Source organism: Balaenoptera physalus (assembly GCF_965194825.1).
Source record: "Balaenoptera physalus genome assembly, chromosome: 12".
NCBI lineage: Eukaryota > Metazoa > Chordata > Mammalia > Artiodactyla > Balaenopteridae > Balaenoptera > Balaenoptera physalus.
Window position 1 is genome coordinate 77,089,827 of NC_138897.1, and position 15,379 is coordinate 77,105,205.

At 43.7% G+C, this 15,379-nt stretch overlaps 1 protein-coding gene across 7 annotated transcripts in view; it reads left to right on the forward strand.

Moving 5' to 3' along the window:
• LOC309639781 (sodium/glucose cotransporter 1) overlaps positions 1–15,379 on the forward strand; it is a 142,978-nt gene that overhangs the window by 64,734 nt on the left and 62,865 nt on the right. For all 7 annotated transcript variants that reach the window (XR_014251850.1, XR_014251851.1, XR_014251852.1 and 4 more), the window contains one exon: positions 2,624–2,695. Coding sequence is in view for 3 of the 7 variants with exons in the window: in XM_082417470.1 (XP_082273596.1) it covers positions 2,624–2,695 (72 nt within the window). In the remaining 4 variants the exon portion in view is untranslated. The remainder of the gene's footprint in view (positions 1–2,623; positions 2,696–15,379) is intronic.

Sequence of the window (15,379 nt, forward strand, 5' to 3'; positions counted from 1 at the left end):
GATTGCTGATAATCTCCGTTCCCCTAACCAAGCTCATTTTAGCCCTACCAGTCCTGATGATTACAGTGTTTACATTTTTCAGATATCTGTGAATTAGTATCACTTGTCTTGTTAAACGCTACTTAATGAGCCTGCTAGTGTTTGTCTACATTTAGTCTTCCCTCATTAGTCACTGCCTCTAAACCCTGATCATATAATGTGCTGGATTTCTTCCAGTTTACATTCCTCTTTTTCTGTTGGAGTGTCAAGGGTGGCTTGGTTCAGGGACAGGCATCCTGACTCCTGCATGATCCCTGGGCTGCAGAAACAGAGTGATCCAGGCCCTCTGTCACCATCCCCATCTCTTCCAATATTGTTTTGTTCTGTTTTATCCTTTTCCAATGCTGCCTCATCCAATCATATTTGGGCTTGAGTTTATTATTTCTTTAGGGTGTAGTTCCATTTTTCTTTCACCACCTCTCAGTTTGTTTCTGGAGGGATTTTGTATCCTTTTAGGCTGAATCTCTGACTTTATTGCTTCTGGAAGACTTCATTAAGATATCCTAAAACCCCTTGTGCCAGGGGTTGTTAAACTACAGCCCATGGGCCAAATCTGACCCACAGCCTATTTTTGTATGGCTCACAAGTTAAGAATTTTTTTTTTTTAACACTTCTAAGGGGTTGGAAAAAACAAAACCAAACAAGAAGAATATGCAGTGGAGCTCATATGTATCCCACAAAGCCTAAACTATTTACTACCCGACACTTTTTAAAAATTAATTAATTAATTAATTAATTTTTTGGCTGTGCTGTGTCTTCGTTGCTGTGCGCAGGCTTTCTCTAGTTGTGGTGAGTGGGGACTACTCTTCGTTGTGGTGCGCGGGCTTCTCATCGTGGTGGCTTCTCTTGTTGTGGAGCATGGGCTCTAGGAGTGCGGGCTCAGTAGTTGTGGCTTGCAGGCCCTAGAGTGTAGATTCAGTAGTTGTGGTGCACGGGCTTAGTTGCTCCGTGGCATGTGGGATCTCCCCGGACCAGGGCTTGAATCCGTGTCCCCTGCATTGGCAGGTGGATTCTCAACCACTGCACCACCAGGGAAGTCCCCGACCCTTTTTCTTAACAGAAAAAAATTTACTGACCCCTGCCTTATGCAGTCATTTGCATTAATAGCATCATTGGATGCCTGAGTCTTAATGGCCCCTGGGGGAGCCCAACCTTTCCATTTTACAGGTGAAGATCAGAGAGGGTGACCAGAAGTCACTCAGATGAATCAGCCCCAGAGCTGGGACCAGAACCCAGGTCTCATGAGGCCAAAGGCAATGCTCTTTCTACTATCTCACCCTTCCCCCTCCCTAAGACACTGTCCTTTCTGGGAATACCCTCTCCATGGTCCTTATCACAACTTGCACTGCTGTGACAGTGTCCCGGTGGTGCTGAGTTTCTTCTTTCTTCATGTATTTTCATAAAGTGAGGGCCTAAGTTTATTGCATTCAACCCTCTTCATCCTATTCTCAAGTATCTTGTTTAAACCACTTGACAAAATCATCTTGACAAATTGTTAGCACTTCACTCGAATACTTCCAGCAGAAACTTACCCCAGTGGTGCTATTTCCATCTCTGGACAGTTCTGATGGTGAGGAAATTCTTCCTGGTACTGAGCTCAGATCTGACGTTCTGGAGCTTCTCCCAGACATCACATTGTACACCTTAAATATATACAATTTTTATTTGTCAAATATATCCCAATAAAGCTGGAAAAATTTTGTAATTTAATAACACAAAGTAAAAAATTTGTAAGGGCTGTGAATGAGGTATAGATGGAGTTTGCTAGATGTTCACAGGAGAGAGAGATTATTTTTGGGGGGGGTTGGCGGGGAGGCTGTAGGGGAGGAGGTGTGGGGGAGTGTCTGGTAAGGTTTCATGGGGAAGGTAGTGTTTGAGGGGCCTTGAAAGATGGGTATGCAGGAGATGAGGGTATGAACATTCCAGAGAGGAAAAGCCTCTGTACAGATACACCTCTCCTCACCTTTTCTCCATCCCCGATATCTTTGCTGAATTGTCCAGCTTCCTACTTAGTCTTTACACTAACATTCTTTCTCTAAGCTCTTCATTTCTGAGACCAACTTGGAAGTGTTATGTCTGGTCCCCGTACCCTCTTTTCCTGTCCCTCCAACCATGCCTGGAGGGTATCAACCTGCTTCGACTTCAGAATGACCTTCAGAATGGTCTAGCCCTGACCAACTGCCAGAACCTGATTCCTTGGAACTTATTTTTGTTTCAGCCCTAGCTACCCCCCTGCTCCTTGGGGCTCTTGGTCCCCTTGCTATTCCCAGAAAAACCACTATAGAGGCCCTAAGACTATGACCTATGGAAGGCTCCCTGCCAGGGGTCCAGAAAGAACTGAGCTATGCTCTCCCTGGCACTGCCTAGCGCACAGGGGGCTCAACAAATCTGTGTTAATTGTCTGTCAAATATAGGTTCCTGCCTCCGTCTTCTGAGCTCCAAGGAAGTAAGGAATGTGGAAGTGTTTCAGAAAGTGAAGTGGGTTGAAGAAAGTGCAAGTATATAGGGGATGGGGTTGGTCCTCTTGGCTGGCAAGGTTACTCTGTTCTAGTTTTCTATTAAATTTTTGGCACTTCCTCCCCAGGCCATGTTTTCCACTAATCGTGGGACTGTTGGAGGCTTCTTCCTGGCAGGACGAAGTATGGTGTGGTGGCCGGTAAGTTTTCTCTGAAATACTATTTGCTGAACTATGATACTCCCCATAGGAGGCCATTTTCTTGTTGGCTTTGGGTGATGGTGATTCTTTCTTCCTGCCTTAGATCCTTGATAATGGGTCACCTGCTCTCCAGGTCTCTGGGCACCCTTAATCTTTTGCAGTAAGGGAATAGCCTTTAAATAAATAACACTTGGAATTTTTCCAAGGGATAAACAGAGGAAAGACTTCACAAGGAGGACAGTGTGGAGAAGCAAAAAGAGCACACAGTCCGAGGTGATCTTGGGCAAGTCTGAGATTCCACTTCTCTTTCTATAAAATGGGAGTTGGTAATATTTGCCTTCCAGGAGTATGATGAGAAGCGGAGACTGCTTGTGGCGTGGAAACTCAATAAATAGTAGCTCTTTTGCTACCTTTTTGCTACTTTAAGACCCACAGAGGAGAGACTTTATCTCTCCTATCTCAGGAGCCTAACACATGCCTGATACACAGGAGGCCCTCAATAAACATTTGTAGAGTGGCTGGAGAAGGAGCCCCCTACTGTCCCCAGTTACAGTTTTCCTCATCTCTTGATGGATTTTGTATTTTGTATAAATGTGAGGTGTTTTCCCTGACACTTGCACATAGGCAGAAGTATCCCAATCAAAGGACATGTGCATGGGTGGAAGAGAAACTGGAAGGGCCCTTCCATCCTAACAGCACAGGGCTCTGCTGGGTTATCAGTCAGCCCAATGATTATTTCAATCCAGAGTTCTCATCGAAACTACTGGTTGACCAGATTGGCCAAATTGTGAAATTCTTTGGGCGTAAGATACAAGCAGGACTGGCTGGTGAAAGGGGCAGGGGTAATGAAGTGTACATACAATGAGAAGAGAGAGACAGCTATGGAAGAAGAGAAGCAAAGTGGAGGCTGTCACTGTCGTATACACAGAACAGAGGGAAGGTAGGAGGAAATCATGCCACTTCCTGCACTTGGCCTTTGATCAGCTATTTGGGGATGGATTTTAATAATTGGCATCTTCACAGTTGCTAATGTTATCCCTGAAGTCACTTCTGCTTTACCCTTGGCCAAGAATACTGGGCAGATGCTGACTCCTGTGGTGAGTCCCTCATGGTGGTCTCTCCTGACACATTTTATCTTCTCATGCTTTGGACTTTGGTGCTTTCCTAAAAGCTGGTGTTGGATAGGCAGCTCTGATCACAAAGTTCAAGGCAAGGTTGGAGTAGTCCCTCTAGAACTGCACTGTCCGATATGGTAGCCACTAATCACATTGGCTTTTTAAATTGAAATTAAAATAAGATAAAAAATTTATTTCCTCAGTCACACTAGCCATATTTCAAGTGCTTAATAGCTACATGTAGATGGTAGCCACCATATTGGACACTGCAGATCTAGAACATTTCCATCATTTTAGAAAGTTCTATTGGACAGTGCTGCTCTACAGATTTCACAGCCAAGGCTGGCATGAAATCTCAGTGGACTTGAGATTTTCTGAATTAGAAAACTGAATAGGACCTTGAAGTTTACTTTAGTTGTTTGGAAACCAGTGTACCCCCACCCCATCTAATGCTTCAGTGCCCCCAAGAGTAAGCCTGCCATGTGTTCATCCAGCCTTGGTTTGCATCCTGACCTCTTTTCTCTTCCTTCCTCCCTCTTTAACAGGAAACTCATATCTCTTCATGTAAACTTTCTAGGGATGATTTATTGGGGATAAGGCCTTAGCTTCCAATCTCTGGGTCTTGGAGAAGCCAACAAGAAGGCAGAGGCGTGGGGCAGAACCACCCGTAGGAGATATACATTTTGGGCTAGGCCTGGGAACACATCACATCTTAACCAGTGATGTTGTCTTTCTTCCTGGTGGCACCTGGGTTTGGGTCTGGGCTGAGAGTTGGGTGATGAGAGGATTAGCCCCACCCAAAACAGGTAAGTTTCAGTGGTTCATGTGGGGTTTCCGGTGGGTGTTGTTTTCCTTACTCATGTCTTGGATTATTCTAACCAACAGAGAAACATGGCATCATTCCGCTTTTGTGCAGAAGTTCCTGCTTCCTTGATGAGGCTGAAATTTGACTTTTCTTCCTCCAACAACAGTTTCCATCTAAGGTTTCACGAGATTACATTAATTGTTCGTAAACCTGCCCATGTATCTGAGTCACCTGGATGTGCTTTCTAAAAATACATATTCCTGGGCCTCACTCCAGACCTACTAAATTAAAAAACCTTGGAAGAGGGCCCCAAGAATCTGCATTTAAAAAAAGCTTCCCAGGTGCTTTTGATGGTCAGACAGGCTTGATAATCACTGGTTTGGGTAGACTCTTCCCTATCTGGTCAGATTTACTGAGAATATCAACATCTATTTGGGATCCTGGCAAGGGGGATTCTTTTTTTTTTTTAAATAGTAATCTTTTTATTTATTTATTTATTTATTTATTTATTTTTATATTTATTTTTGGCTGTGTTGGGTCTTCGTTTCTGTGCGAGGGCTTTCTCTAGTTGCGGCAAGCGGGGGCCACTCTTCATCGCAGTGCGCGGGCCTCTTCACTATCGCGGCCTCTCTTGTTGCGGAGCACAGGCTCCAGACGTGCAGGCTCAGTAGTTGAGGCTCACGGGCCTAGTTGCTCCGCGGCATGTGGGATCTTCCCAGACCAGGGCTCGAATCCGTGTCCCCTGCATTAGCAGGCAGATTTTCAACTACTGCACCACAAGGGAAGCCCCCGCAAGGGGGATTCTTGAATGGGGATACAATGACCTCTAAGTCCCTCCCAACTCTGAAAATGCTCTAATTCTAGAAAATTCTAGAGTAGAATGAGTATGGGCTTTGAAGTCAGCTCATCTGACCTGCCTCATTTACTAGTTGTATGACCTTGGGGAAGTCACTGAACTTCCCTGAGCTTCAGTTTCTCCCTCTATAAAACAGGAGAATAATATGTACTTTGGAGGGTTCTTGTCAGGATTAAATGAGATTATGCATGTGCAGCACTCAGCACTGTGCTTGGCAGGTGCTCAGTAAATGGGAACATTAACAAATGGAAGGAAGGTTAAGAGTGTCAGGGCAACGCTCCAGCTGGCACTTGTCTGGTACCCAGTAAATGGAAGCTAGCATTTATGTGAAGATATTGCTGCCACATCACTTAAATTTAACTTTCACATTGACCGTGTGAGTATATGAACACGATTTATATGTAATTTATTTATACTACTGTAAGTCATCAATTCCAGCTACACATTGACCACATTTTTACAGTTCTGAGATTGACTGTGTCTGACAGTCAGTGGCATGCCATACTTTAAGTGGCAGTGTTTTTTCTTTCTTCGTGCTCCGTGGTATGTCTTAACAATAGTTGGTGTTTTTGATTCAGTTAAGTATGGTTATATTCTAAGGTAGTAGTTTTTATCTTTTATTTATTTATTTTACATCTTTATTGGAGTATAATTGCTTTACAATGTTGTGTTCGTTTCTGCTGTATAACAAAGTGAATCAGCTATATGTATACATATATCCCCATATCCCCTCCCTCTTGCGCCTCCCTCCCACCCTCCCTATCTCACCCCTCTGGGTGGTCACAAAGCACAGAGCTGATCTCCCTGTGCTATGCAGCTGCTTCCCACTAGCTATCTATTTTACATTTGGTAGTGTATATATGTCAGTGCTACTTTCTCACTTCGTCCCAGCTTACCCTTCCCCCTCCCTGGTAGCAGTCTTTAAAAATATGTTCACTACAACTCTTAGGCGCTGTAGAAATGCCTCAGGGGTGCCCTCACTCTCCTCCCAGCAACCCGTCTTTTATTTATTTTATATGAGGGGAATCTGCTAAGACTTTGTTTGAGGGCAAGGTTCTGCTGACTTACAAAATTTAAAAACTGCTCATTTAGAAGAAAAATAAGCATGATGATTTCCATCCTAAAATTTAAAATGATTTTAAAACTATTGTAGTACACACTTGAAAGAACAACAAAGCATGTAAGAAAATGCAAATCAAACTACTTTCTCTCCAGAATTGAAAAATAGTTTAAACTGCATCAAAACTATATTTCAGAAAGAATATATTTCTTTCTTTTTTTTTTAAATGGATATGGCTGCCTTCTGCAGTCCCCAAATTGGGACGTGTGGTTTGACCAGTTCAATTGCACTTCTGGGTGCAAAGGAGAAGCACGTGCGTGGGAAATATGGGGCACCCCCCCAAGGTTTTAGGGACATTTGAGGGACCCACACCCTGGTGGGGAGGAGAGGTTTGGGGACCTCTCTTGGGTGGATGTGTGCCTCTCCCAGCCGTCCTCGTCCTCGCTCAAGCCATTGTGCTGATGTTGGCCAGGCTGGAGGGGATCCTTCTGGGTGAGCATTGAGAGAAAAATACCTGAATAGGTAGTGCAGATAATTGGGGCCTGCCAAGACATTCTGTATTTTCTTTCTTTCTTTCTTTTTTTTTTTTTTGGCCGCGGGGCATGCGGGATCGTAGTTCCCTGACCAGGAATAGAACCCGTGCCCCCTGCACTGGAAGTGCAGAGTCTTAACCACTGGACTGCCAGGGAATTCACAAAACTATGCTTCTAAATTTCCCTTTGGATTAAAATACAAAGTCAGTTTAAGCCTGTCATTGGTCTATAAATTTATAACCAGAATATCTGCCCTCAAATGTGCTGGCCCAAGGAGGACATCACAGGGGCCACAGGCTCTTGGAGCTGACATTTCTCTCAGCCTCCAAGGGGACACTTTTCCTCCTTCATCTGCCTTTAGCCCTGTTGCTTTGTGCTGTAGAATGCGTGAGCAACCAGAGAAGCTTCGGAAAGATAGTCCCAGGGGATTTTTAGGAGGAAAGGACTTGTATTGACCTTGGATTGATACACCTGAGGCCCCGAGGGCTTGGATAGTCACCCATGAGAAAAGCAGGTGGAAATCGGAGCTCATAAAATCTGAAAGAAGATTGGATAAAGGAGACGCCAGTTGGGGGGCATTCCTGGGGGCTTCAGTGACTTTGAATGCGGCAGTTGTGACCTGTAACAGGTGGAGATCTAGGCACTCTGGAAAAAGACCCCGTTCCTAAAAAGTTAATGAGGCCAAGAGGGAGAAATAGTTTGTGCTTGGCCTAGGGATAGAAGTGAGGGACCATTGGGAGGAGGAGCAAGGACTCCAGGGCTGGGTAAAGGAAGGTCAGCTCACAAAGAGGGCCAGGCAGGGAGGGCCCCAGAAACCTGAGTCACATTGAGGCAAGCCAAGCCAACTGAGAAACATGAAACCTCCTGAGTAAAATGAAACCTTATGTAATTGTGGGCTGGCACCATGGTTTGGTGCCTTTGATGAACAACTGCCTGGATGCTGTGCTGTAATGATTCTTTGAGGATGTGGGAGACGTGAAAGCAGGAAAGTGAGCTTTGAAGGGGAAATTCTCCATGCCTTGGCTAGTGGCAGCAGAAATTACTCAGAGAGATAGAGCTCCAGGTACACAGCCCCACGGAGAACTTTTGTTTTGGAAGAGAGTTTGGTCACACCAGTCAGGACCACTGGCAGAGCCAGGTCCATGGGAGCAGCGAGCACAACAGGGCTGAGCCAACCCTTCAACAACGCCCAAGGCATTTTCAAACACTTAAGAAGTAAGTATTCTAAAGGGCATGGGGACCTCACAAGGAGCCAGAGGACTTGCTTTGTCCTAGATTTGTGACGTCAGGCAAATCATCAGCCTCTCTGAGTCTCAGAGAGTCTCCTCAGTGTGCGAAACAGTAAGATTGAGATCTCAAAGCCTCTTCCAGGACTAAAATGCTGAGATTTCACACCACAGAGGAAGGAACAAGCATGGGGGAAATGGGTGTGTACATGCGAACCAGTCCATCGCCAGTGGAAATGTGATGGCTGTGTGTCTCTCAATAGCCACAGTTTCTTTCCTTCCTTTACTATTAAAGAATCATCAGAGAGGAGTATATCACAGTGGTTTAGGTCACGGGTTGACAAACTTTCTTTGCAGAGGCCCACAGAGTAAATATCTCTGTCACAACTACTAAACTCTGCTGCTGTAGCATGAAAGCAGCCATGGACAATACATAGATGGATGGGCATGGCTGTGTTCCAGTAAAACTCTATTTATAAAAACAGGAGGATGGCCAGATTTGGCCCATAGGCTCTAGTTTGTTGACCTCTTGTTCAGGTCTGGGCCAGGCTGCTTGGGTTCAAATGCAGCCTCTGCCCCTTACTAGCTGTGTGACCCTGTTTGAGTTACTTAAAATCTGTGTGCCTTACATTTGTTTTCTTATAACAGAGATAACAGTACTTACTTGAGGTTGTTGTGAGGATGCACACTCAGTCTCAGAACAAAACCTGGCACACAAACTCTCAGGTTTAGCTATTGTTCTTTTTTCAATCATCTATCTGATTGAATCCTCAGTGATCCAGCAAGAATGATGATTAACCCCATGGGTTGCCCAAGTTCACACAAGATAACAGCAGAGCTAGGGTTCTCCCTGTTCTTCTGGTTACTCACATCTCTTTTTCCTTATCCTTTGAGATGGAAATTTATGAGATCTATAGGTACAGTCTACAGGTTTCTCTGAAAACCAAGACATTCTTTCATTCAGGTTTGACCAGAGACCCTGATGGAAATTTTCTCTGAGGAAAGAGGACAGCTTCTCATACTTCTTAGACTCTTGAGTAAAATGTATCTGATTAAGTCTCTGAAACCTAATGATCAGATCAAAGTTCAGCCACTTAGGATGCTACTGGAGTGGCCACCGGGAGGCCTGGAAGAGGCTGGCAGGCCTAAGACCTAGGTGAGAACTCATGAATGAGAGAGGAAGAGCAGGAACAAGGTGAATGGACACAGGAGAGGCAGAGAGCTTGCCAAGGGAGCAAGGGTCGGGAAGATGTGAGATGGGAGACAGACAAGTACTTGACCTTCATAAGCCTGGGTGGAAGTGACTGCCAAGTCCAGGTGGCCCTGTCTTCCTGCTTTGATTGCATGTAGCTGTGTGTGCTTTCATTTGTCCCAGGGTTGAGCCTGTGTTTTTCTTAATCTTTTTTTTTTTTTTAATCTCTTCCACCACCTAGTCCAGGGCCTTGCATCTAGTATGTGCTGAATTAAAGGAATGAGAGGGAGAAGAGGGATATGTCCCCAGACCCTCATACTGGATCCCTTTGTTGATGTCACCTGAGCCCTCAGCCTGCATTCTCCTCTCTGATGCAGTGACCACACTGTGTAGGCGGTGGAAAGAATTCAGGAGGTTAGGAGGGTGCTGAGTCCAAGTGAAAGGCTACTTCCAGCAGTGCTCCACGTTTCTGTTCCTATGTACACAGAACATTTTTTTCTTTAGGTTTTTTTTTTTTTTTCTTGGCTCATGGTAGTAAAACTGGAAAACCAAGCCTGGCCCTAATCAGAGTGCCTGATTTCAGCCCAGATTGGACTCCTTGGTAAAGTCTGGTGTGGCCGTGCTTCCTCACTATCTCAAACATTTGGTTTCTCTCAGTTTAAGTCAAGATTTTGCAAAACTTGTCAGTTCCCATATATCTGTGTCTCCTTTGTGGTGAGAGTTTTTTGCTTAGCATGCCAGTGACTGCCTTACTCTTGAAGGACCAGTTCTTTCTCTTCCTCCTCCTCTTTCTTCTCTTCCTTCTCCTCCTCTTCCTCCCCTCTGCTTTCCTCCTCCTTTTGCTCTCTCCCCCTCATCCTTCCCTCTCTCTCTCTCTTTGGTGGACCCATTTCCCTCCAATTCTTCAAGGCTTGGTCTCCTCTGAGGAGTTTCTCTGATTCATGCACAGGCACTCACCATCCCATGTATCCTTTGTGTTCCGAGGCCTCAGTTGACTGGTGTGTAGCCAAGTTCCTGTCATCTAGTTTGTACCTAAACTCCTGGCTTCTCCTTTCCCTCTGGCTGTCTTCCCAGCATTCTCTAACACATTAGCACTTCTGCCAACAGAGAAAGGGAAAAGTAAGTTATAATCAATATCTCTAGTTGGTTGAGGTCAGAAGAGTGCTGAAACTATCAGCCATGATGAAGTCTTTGGATTGTTCATGTTAGAAATGTGTCTGGGCTTTCCCTGTCTACCAGTGGCATGGCACATTTTGAGTTGGCTGCAGCTATATGTTTGTTTTGGATAAACTGTATGCAAGGGAGGTGATTTGGAGTTGGGGTTAAGAGCACAGGCTCTGGAGCCAGGCTGCCTTGGTCTTAACCCCAGTTCCATCCATTCCTATCTCTGTGGCCTTGGCTGAGTTACTTACCCTCTCCTGACTCAGTTTCCTCAACTTCAAAATAGAGGTCATAGCACCTACCTCACAGGGTTGTTCTGAGGATTAAAGTAGTTAATACATGTAAATCTCTTAGAATAGTATACAGTTAGTACTACCCAAGTTGGACATTCTTATCATCATCATCATCATTGTCCTTATTATTGTATCTCATCTCCAGATCTTCCTTCTTTTTATTTATCTGTTTATTTAGCTGCGCCAGGTCTTAGTTGCGGCACGTGGGATCTTCACTGCTGCAGGCGGGATCTTCATTGAGGCATGCGGGATCTTTAGTTGCAGCACGCGAACTCTTAGTTGTGGCATGTGGGATCTGGTTCCCTGACCAGGAATCTAACCCAGGCCTCCTGCACTGGGGGCGCAGAGCCTTAGCCACTGGACCACCAGGGAAGTCCCCAGATGCTGCTTCTTAAAGTGTGAATTCAATCATTTATCCATATATGCATTGCTATTATTTCATTCTACATTTACATATTGATTATCTTCTATGTGCCACATTCTGTGTTAGGTGCTGGCATATATTTGTGTGTGTGTGTGTGTGTGTATGTGTGTGTGACACACATTCTTACGAAATGTATCTGAAATTTCAAATAGTGATGAGGATTAAGAAGGAAATGTGTTTGAGTCTTTATGTACATAAGAGGATCAGGGAAGGCCTTTCTGAGGACTGGGCATTTAGGTTGAGCTCTGAAAGATGAGAAGGAGGCAGCCATGTGAAGACTGGGGGAAGAGCGATCCAAGCAGAAGGAACAGAATTGTCAAAGGCCTGAGGTGAGGAGGAGCCTTGGATACTTGGGAACTGAAAGAGGGCCAGCATAGGGGAGAGACCATGCATATTGATCAGGCCCTTCAGGTGAGCGACCCTGAGTTGTTGATCATCCCAAGGATGAGCCCGTCTGAGCTGGTGAGAGGGTTGGTCGTCAGCCTCCTTGACCTATAAATGCCAACAGAAGACCTCACCCCCCTTTTGTGCCAACAGCCTGTGGGAAGATGCCAGCTTTGGCAGTGGTTTCCTGATTTCACGCCCCTTTGGCTGTTGGGGCAAAGAGAGAGTTCATGAAGATAATAAGTGAAAGGCCACCATTGTCCGTTTTGAGCTGACATAGGGTAAACAGAGATTATGATGACTCTGGAGAACGCCTGTGTCTAAATATTTACGAGTCTCTGAAATTAAATAGCCTGAATATGTGAGCCCCACCTTCTCTTCTGTCCCAATCCAGGAAATGTCATTCCCTAAGAGATGGCAAGGGTCAAAGATTAAACCTTTTCAAACTTCCCCTGTGAAAAGATTCCTTACTAAGGGAACCAAGATGTTAATTAATTAATTAATCAATTTATTTATTTTTAGTTTGGAAAATAGAGTCACTTTTTATTAACACATGTTATTTTTTGTTATCATATAATAAGTCTATTATTGTTATTTTAAATGATTTCATAAGTACATATTCTTTCAATTTCTCATTTTATAGCTCCAATATAAATATAGATAGATATAATCCTCATAAACTCTTTGGAGTCTTTAAAATTTTTTTATTTTATTTTATTTGTTTTGTATTTTATTCTATTTTATATTTTTATACAGCATGTTCTTATTAGTTATCTATTTTATACATACTGGTGTATATATGTCAATCCCAATCTCCCAATTCATCCCACCACCACCACCTGCCCCAAGATATTAATTTAGATTAAAGACCAGTTCACCAGAGGATGAGGGAAGTATCGGAAATACAAGTGTGATGCAGATACACACATGCTGTTCCTGAATTTACAATGAGTCGATGAGGTGGGTTGGGGGGTCTGACCGCATTGTGCCCCTTCAGGGAAGTTCAGAAGGGAATGTCTGGGGAGGAAGGGGGACAGACAGCGTGGTGCTCTGGCCTCTTCTTCTGTCCCTTGCGCATCGGTCACATTGGGCTGTGGGACCTTGGGCAAATCACGTCACTGCTCTGGTCCTCAGACTTCTTACCTGTAAAATGAAGATGAGAACAATATGCACTTCACAGACTGTTGTGAGCATGATCAGATAAGGTGAATGAAGTGCCTGGCCCAACACTTGGCCTCCAAGGAGGCACTGTAAGTTAGTCATCCTCTCTCCCTTTCTTATTCTCCTAGGATGGAGCTCTCAAAGTGTGGTATCCACAGCAGCAGCAGCAAAAAAAAAAAAAAAAAAACTTGGGTTCTTGTTAGAAATGCAAAATTTCCAACCCCAACCTCGACCAGTGTATCAGAAACTTGAGGGGATGGGGCTCAGCCATCTGTGGTTTAGCAAATCTTCCAGGTGATTCTGACTAGGGTTGCCAGATTTAGCAAATAAAAATACTGGCTGGCCAGCTAACTCTGAATTTCAGACAGTGAATGCTTTTTTAGTATAAGTATGTATCACGCAATATTGGCACATACTTTTACTAAAAAATGCATTCTTTTATCTGAAATTCAGATTGAAGTGGACATCCTGTATTTTGAGTGTAGATTGTGGTGCATGCCAAAGTTTGAGAACCACTGTCTGAGGATATCTCGAGGGAGGCATCCAGCACAGCCCAGAGGAGTGGAGAGGAGGCCCTGAAATATCCTGGTAGCATTCCTTAAAGGAAAGACAGAAGCTGAGAACAGGAAGCCATCTCCAGAGCTCTGGACATTCGGGGTGTTATATGATCCATTAACAAAGAAAGTGGTTCCCTGAAATCAGCTGAGTGCATTTTGCATTTAAACTACAAAGATCATGCTCCCTCCAAGAGAAAATGACCACTCTGTCTAAGGAAATTCAGGGAACTCCATCAAAACACGGGCTATGTAAAAGCATCATTAATATTTCTTCTGAATAGTATGGCTTTGTGGGGTAAAACTTTCCTAAACATTTCTCACGTGTCACTTCATTTAAGCCAGAGAACACCCTTGTGAAATAGGCTAAGAAGTATTCTTATCCTCAGTTTATAGTGGAGAAAACTGAGGCTCAGGGTAGTAACGTGACTTGCTCAAGGTCACATAATTTGTCCTGGCAGAGCCAAGAATTATTTTTCTTTGGCTGCACCACATGGCTTGTGGGATCTTAGTTCCCCTACCAGGGATTGAACCTGGGCCCTCGACAGTGAGAGCGCAGAGTCCTAACCACTGGACCAAGATTAGAACCGGGTGGGAATCCTCTCAGTGTGCTTAATAGGAGGGGAAGAAGCGGGGGTGGGGGGCAGGCACACCGTTTAACTGTGCTTTCAAGGCATATACAGGGCACTGTTTTTTCAATCCAGTGGCTACCTCTGATGGTAAAGCTAGGGACACACACAGAGCCATTGTCTGTTGCTTTAGGCGATTCTTGACTCTTCAGCTAGTGGTCCTGAGTGTTCACATACTATCTTACTTTGCTAAGGGTGTGGAAGTAAAGAAAAAATGAATGTGTAAACTTGAATCACTTTCTTCCTCTGGGCTTTAATTTTGTTTTCATTTGAAAGAATAGGGTTGACTTTAATTATTTCCAAGGTAATCCCTGCTCTAACATCAGATGACTGAGTGTTGGCAAGTAATAAGCTTTCCCATATATTTCCTATTTTCTATTTTATGTCATATAAAACATAATTTTCAATTAGCATTCAATGATATTTTCATGTCTTTTTCTACAACCCCAGAAACAAATACGTAACGTCCCTGCATGCTTTGTTCTGAGACTTCAGGCTCTACAAGTTAATCTGAGACCACCCTGGAATTGTTGCCCTTTATTGTTAAAGGTTTTAAAGAATTGTGTTCTGATTATAAAATTACACAAACTCATTGTGGGAAATTTAGAAAAATACAAAAACACACTTACTGTTTTCTTTTCCAGAGATAATCACTGCTTAATTTGGATATCTCTGTCTCTGTATCTGCCTATCTATCTTTAAAAATTTGGGGATCATATGGTATATAACTTTGTATGTTTTTTTTATTTGACATTTTTGTGACAATCATCTCCTCATAACAAATTCTTCAAAGCTATAATTTTAAAGGCAGTGTAATATTTCATCCTAAGTATGTACCTTAATTTATCCAGTGGTTTTCCCATTGTTGGTCATTGATGTTGTTTCCAACTTTCCTGTATTGTAAATAAGGTGGCATTGAACATACTAAGGAAATCCTTAAGTATAAGTCTTTCTCTGCATCTCTGATAATTTCTTAAGATAGAATACTAAAAGTAGGATCATATGGTGGAAGGAGATGATCTTTGGATTTGTGCCAACAAACTGCTTTCCAGAATTACATTTCTATCAGAACTATATGGGAGAGACTATTTACTTGCCAATACCAAATATTATCATTTAAAATTTTTTGCCTATTTGATGGACTAACCCTCAAGGTCGGATCCCCCTTGAGGTCTTGGTCTCACTAACACTGAGCTTACAGGTCACCCTTTTGACATCTCAGAGCAGTTTAGAGTCTCTAATCAGCCCCACTGTCTTTAACGGGCCCCGTGTGGGCCTGGCAGGACAGGTT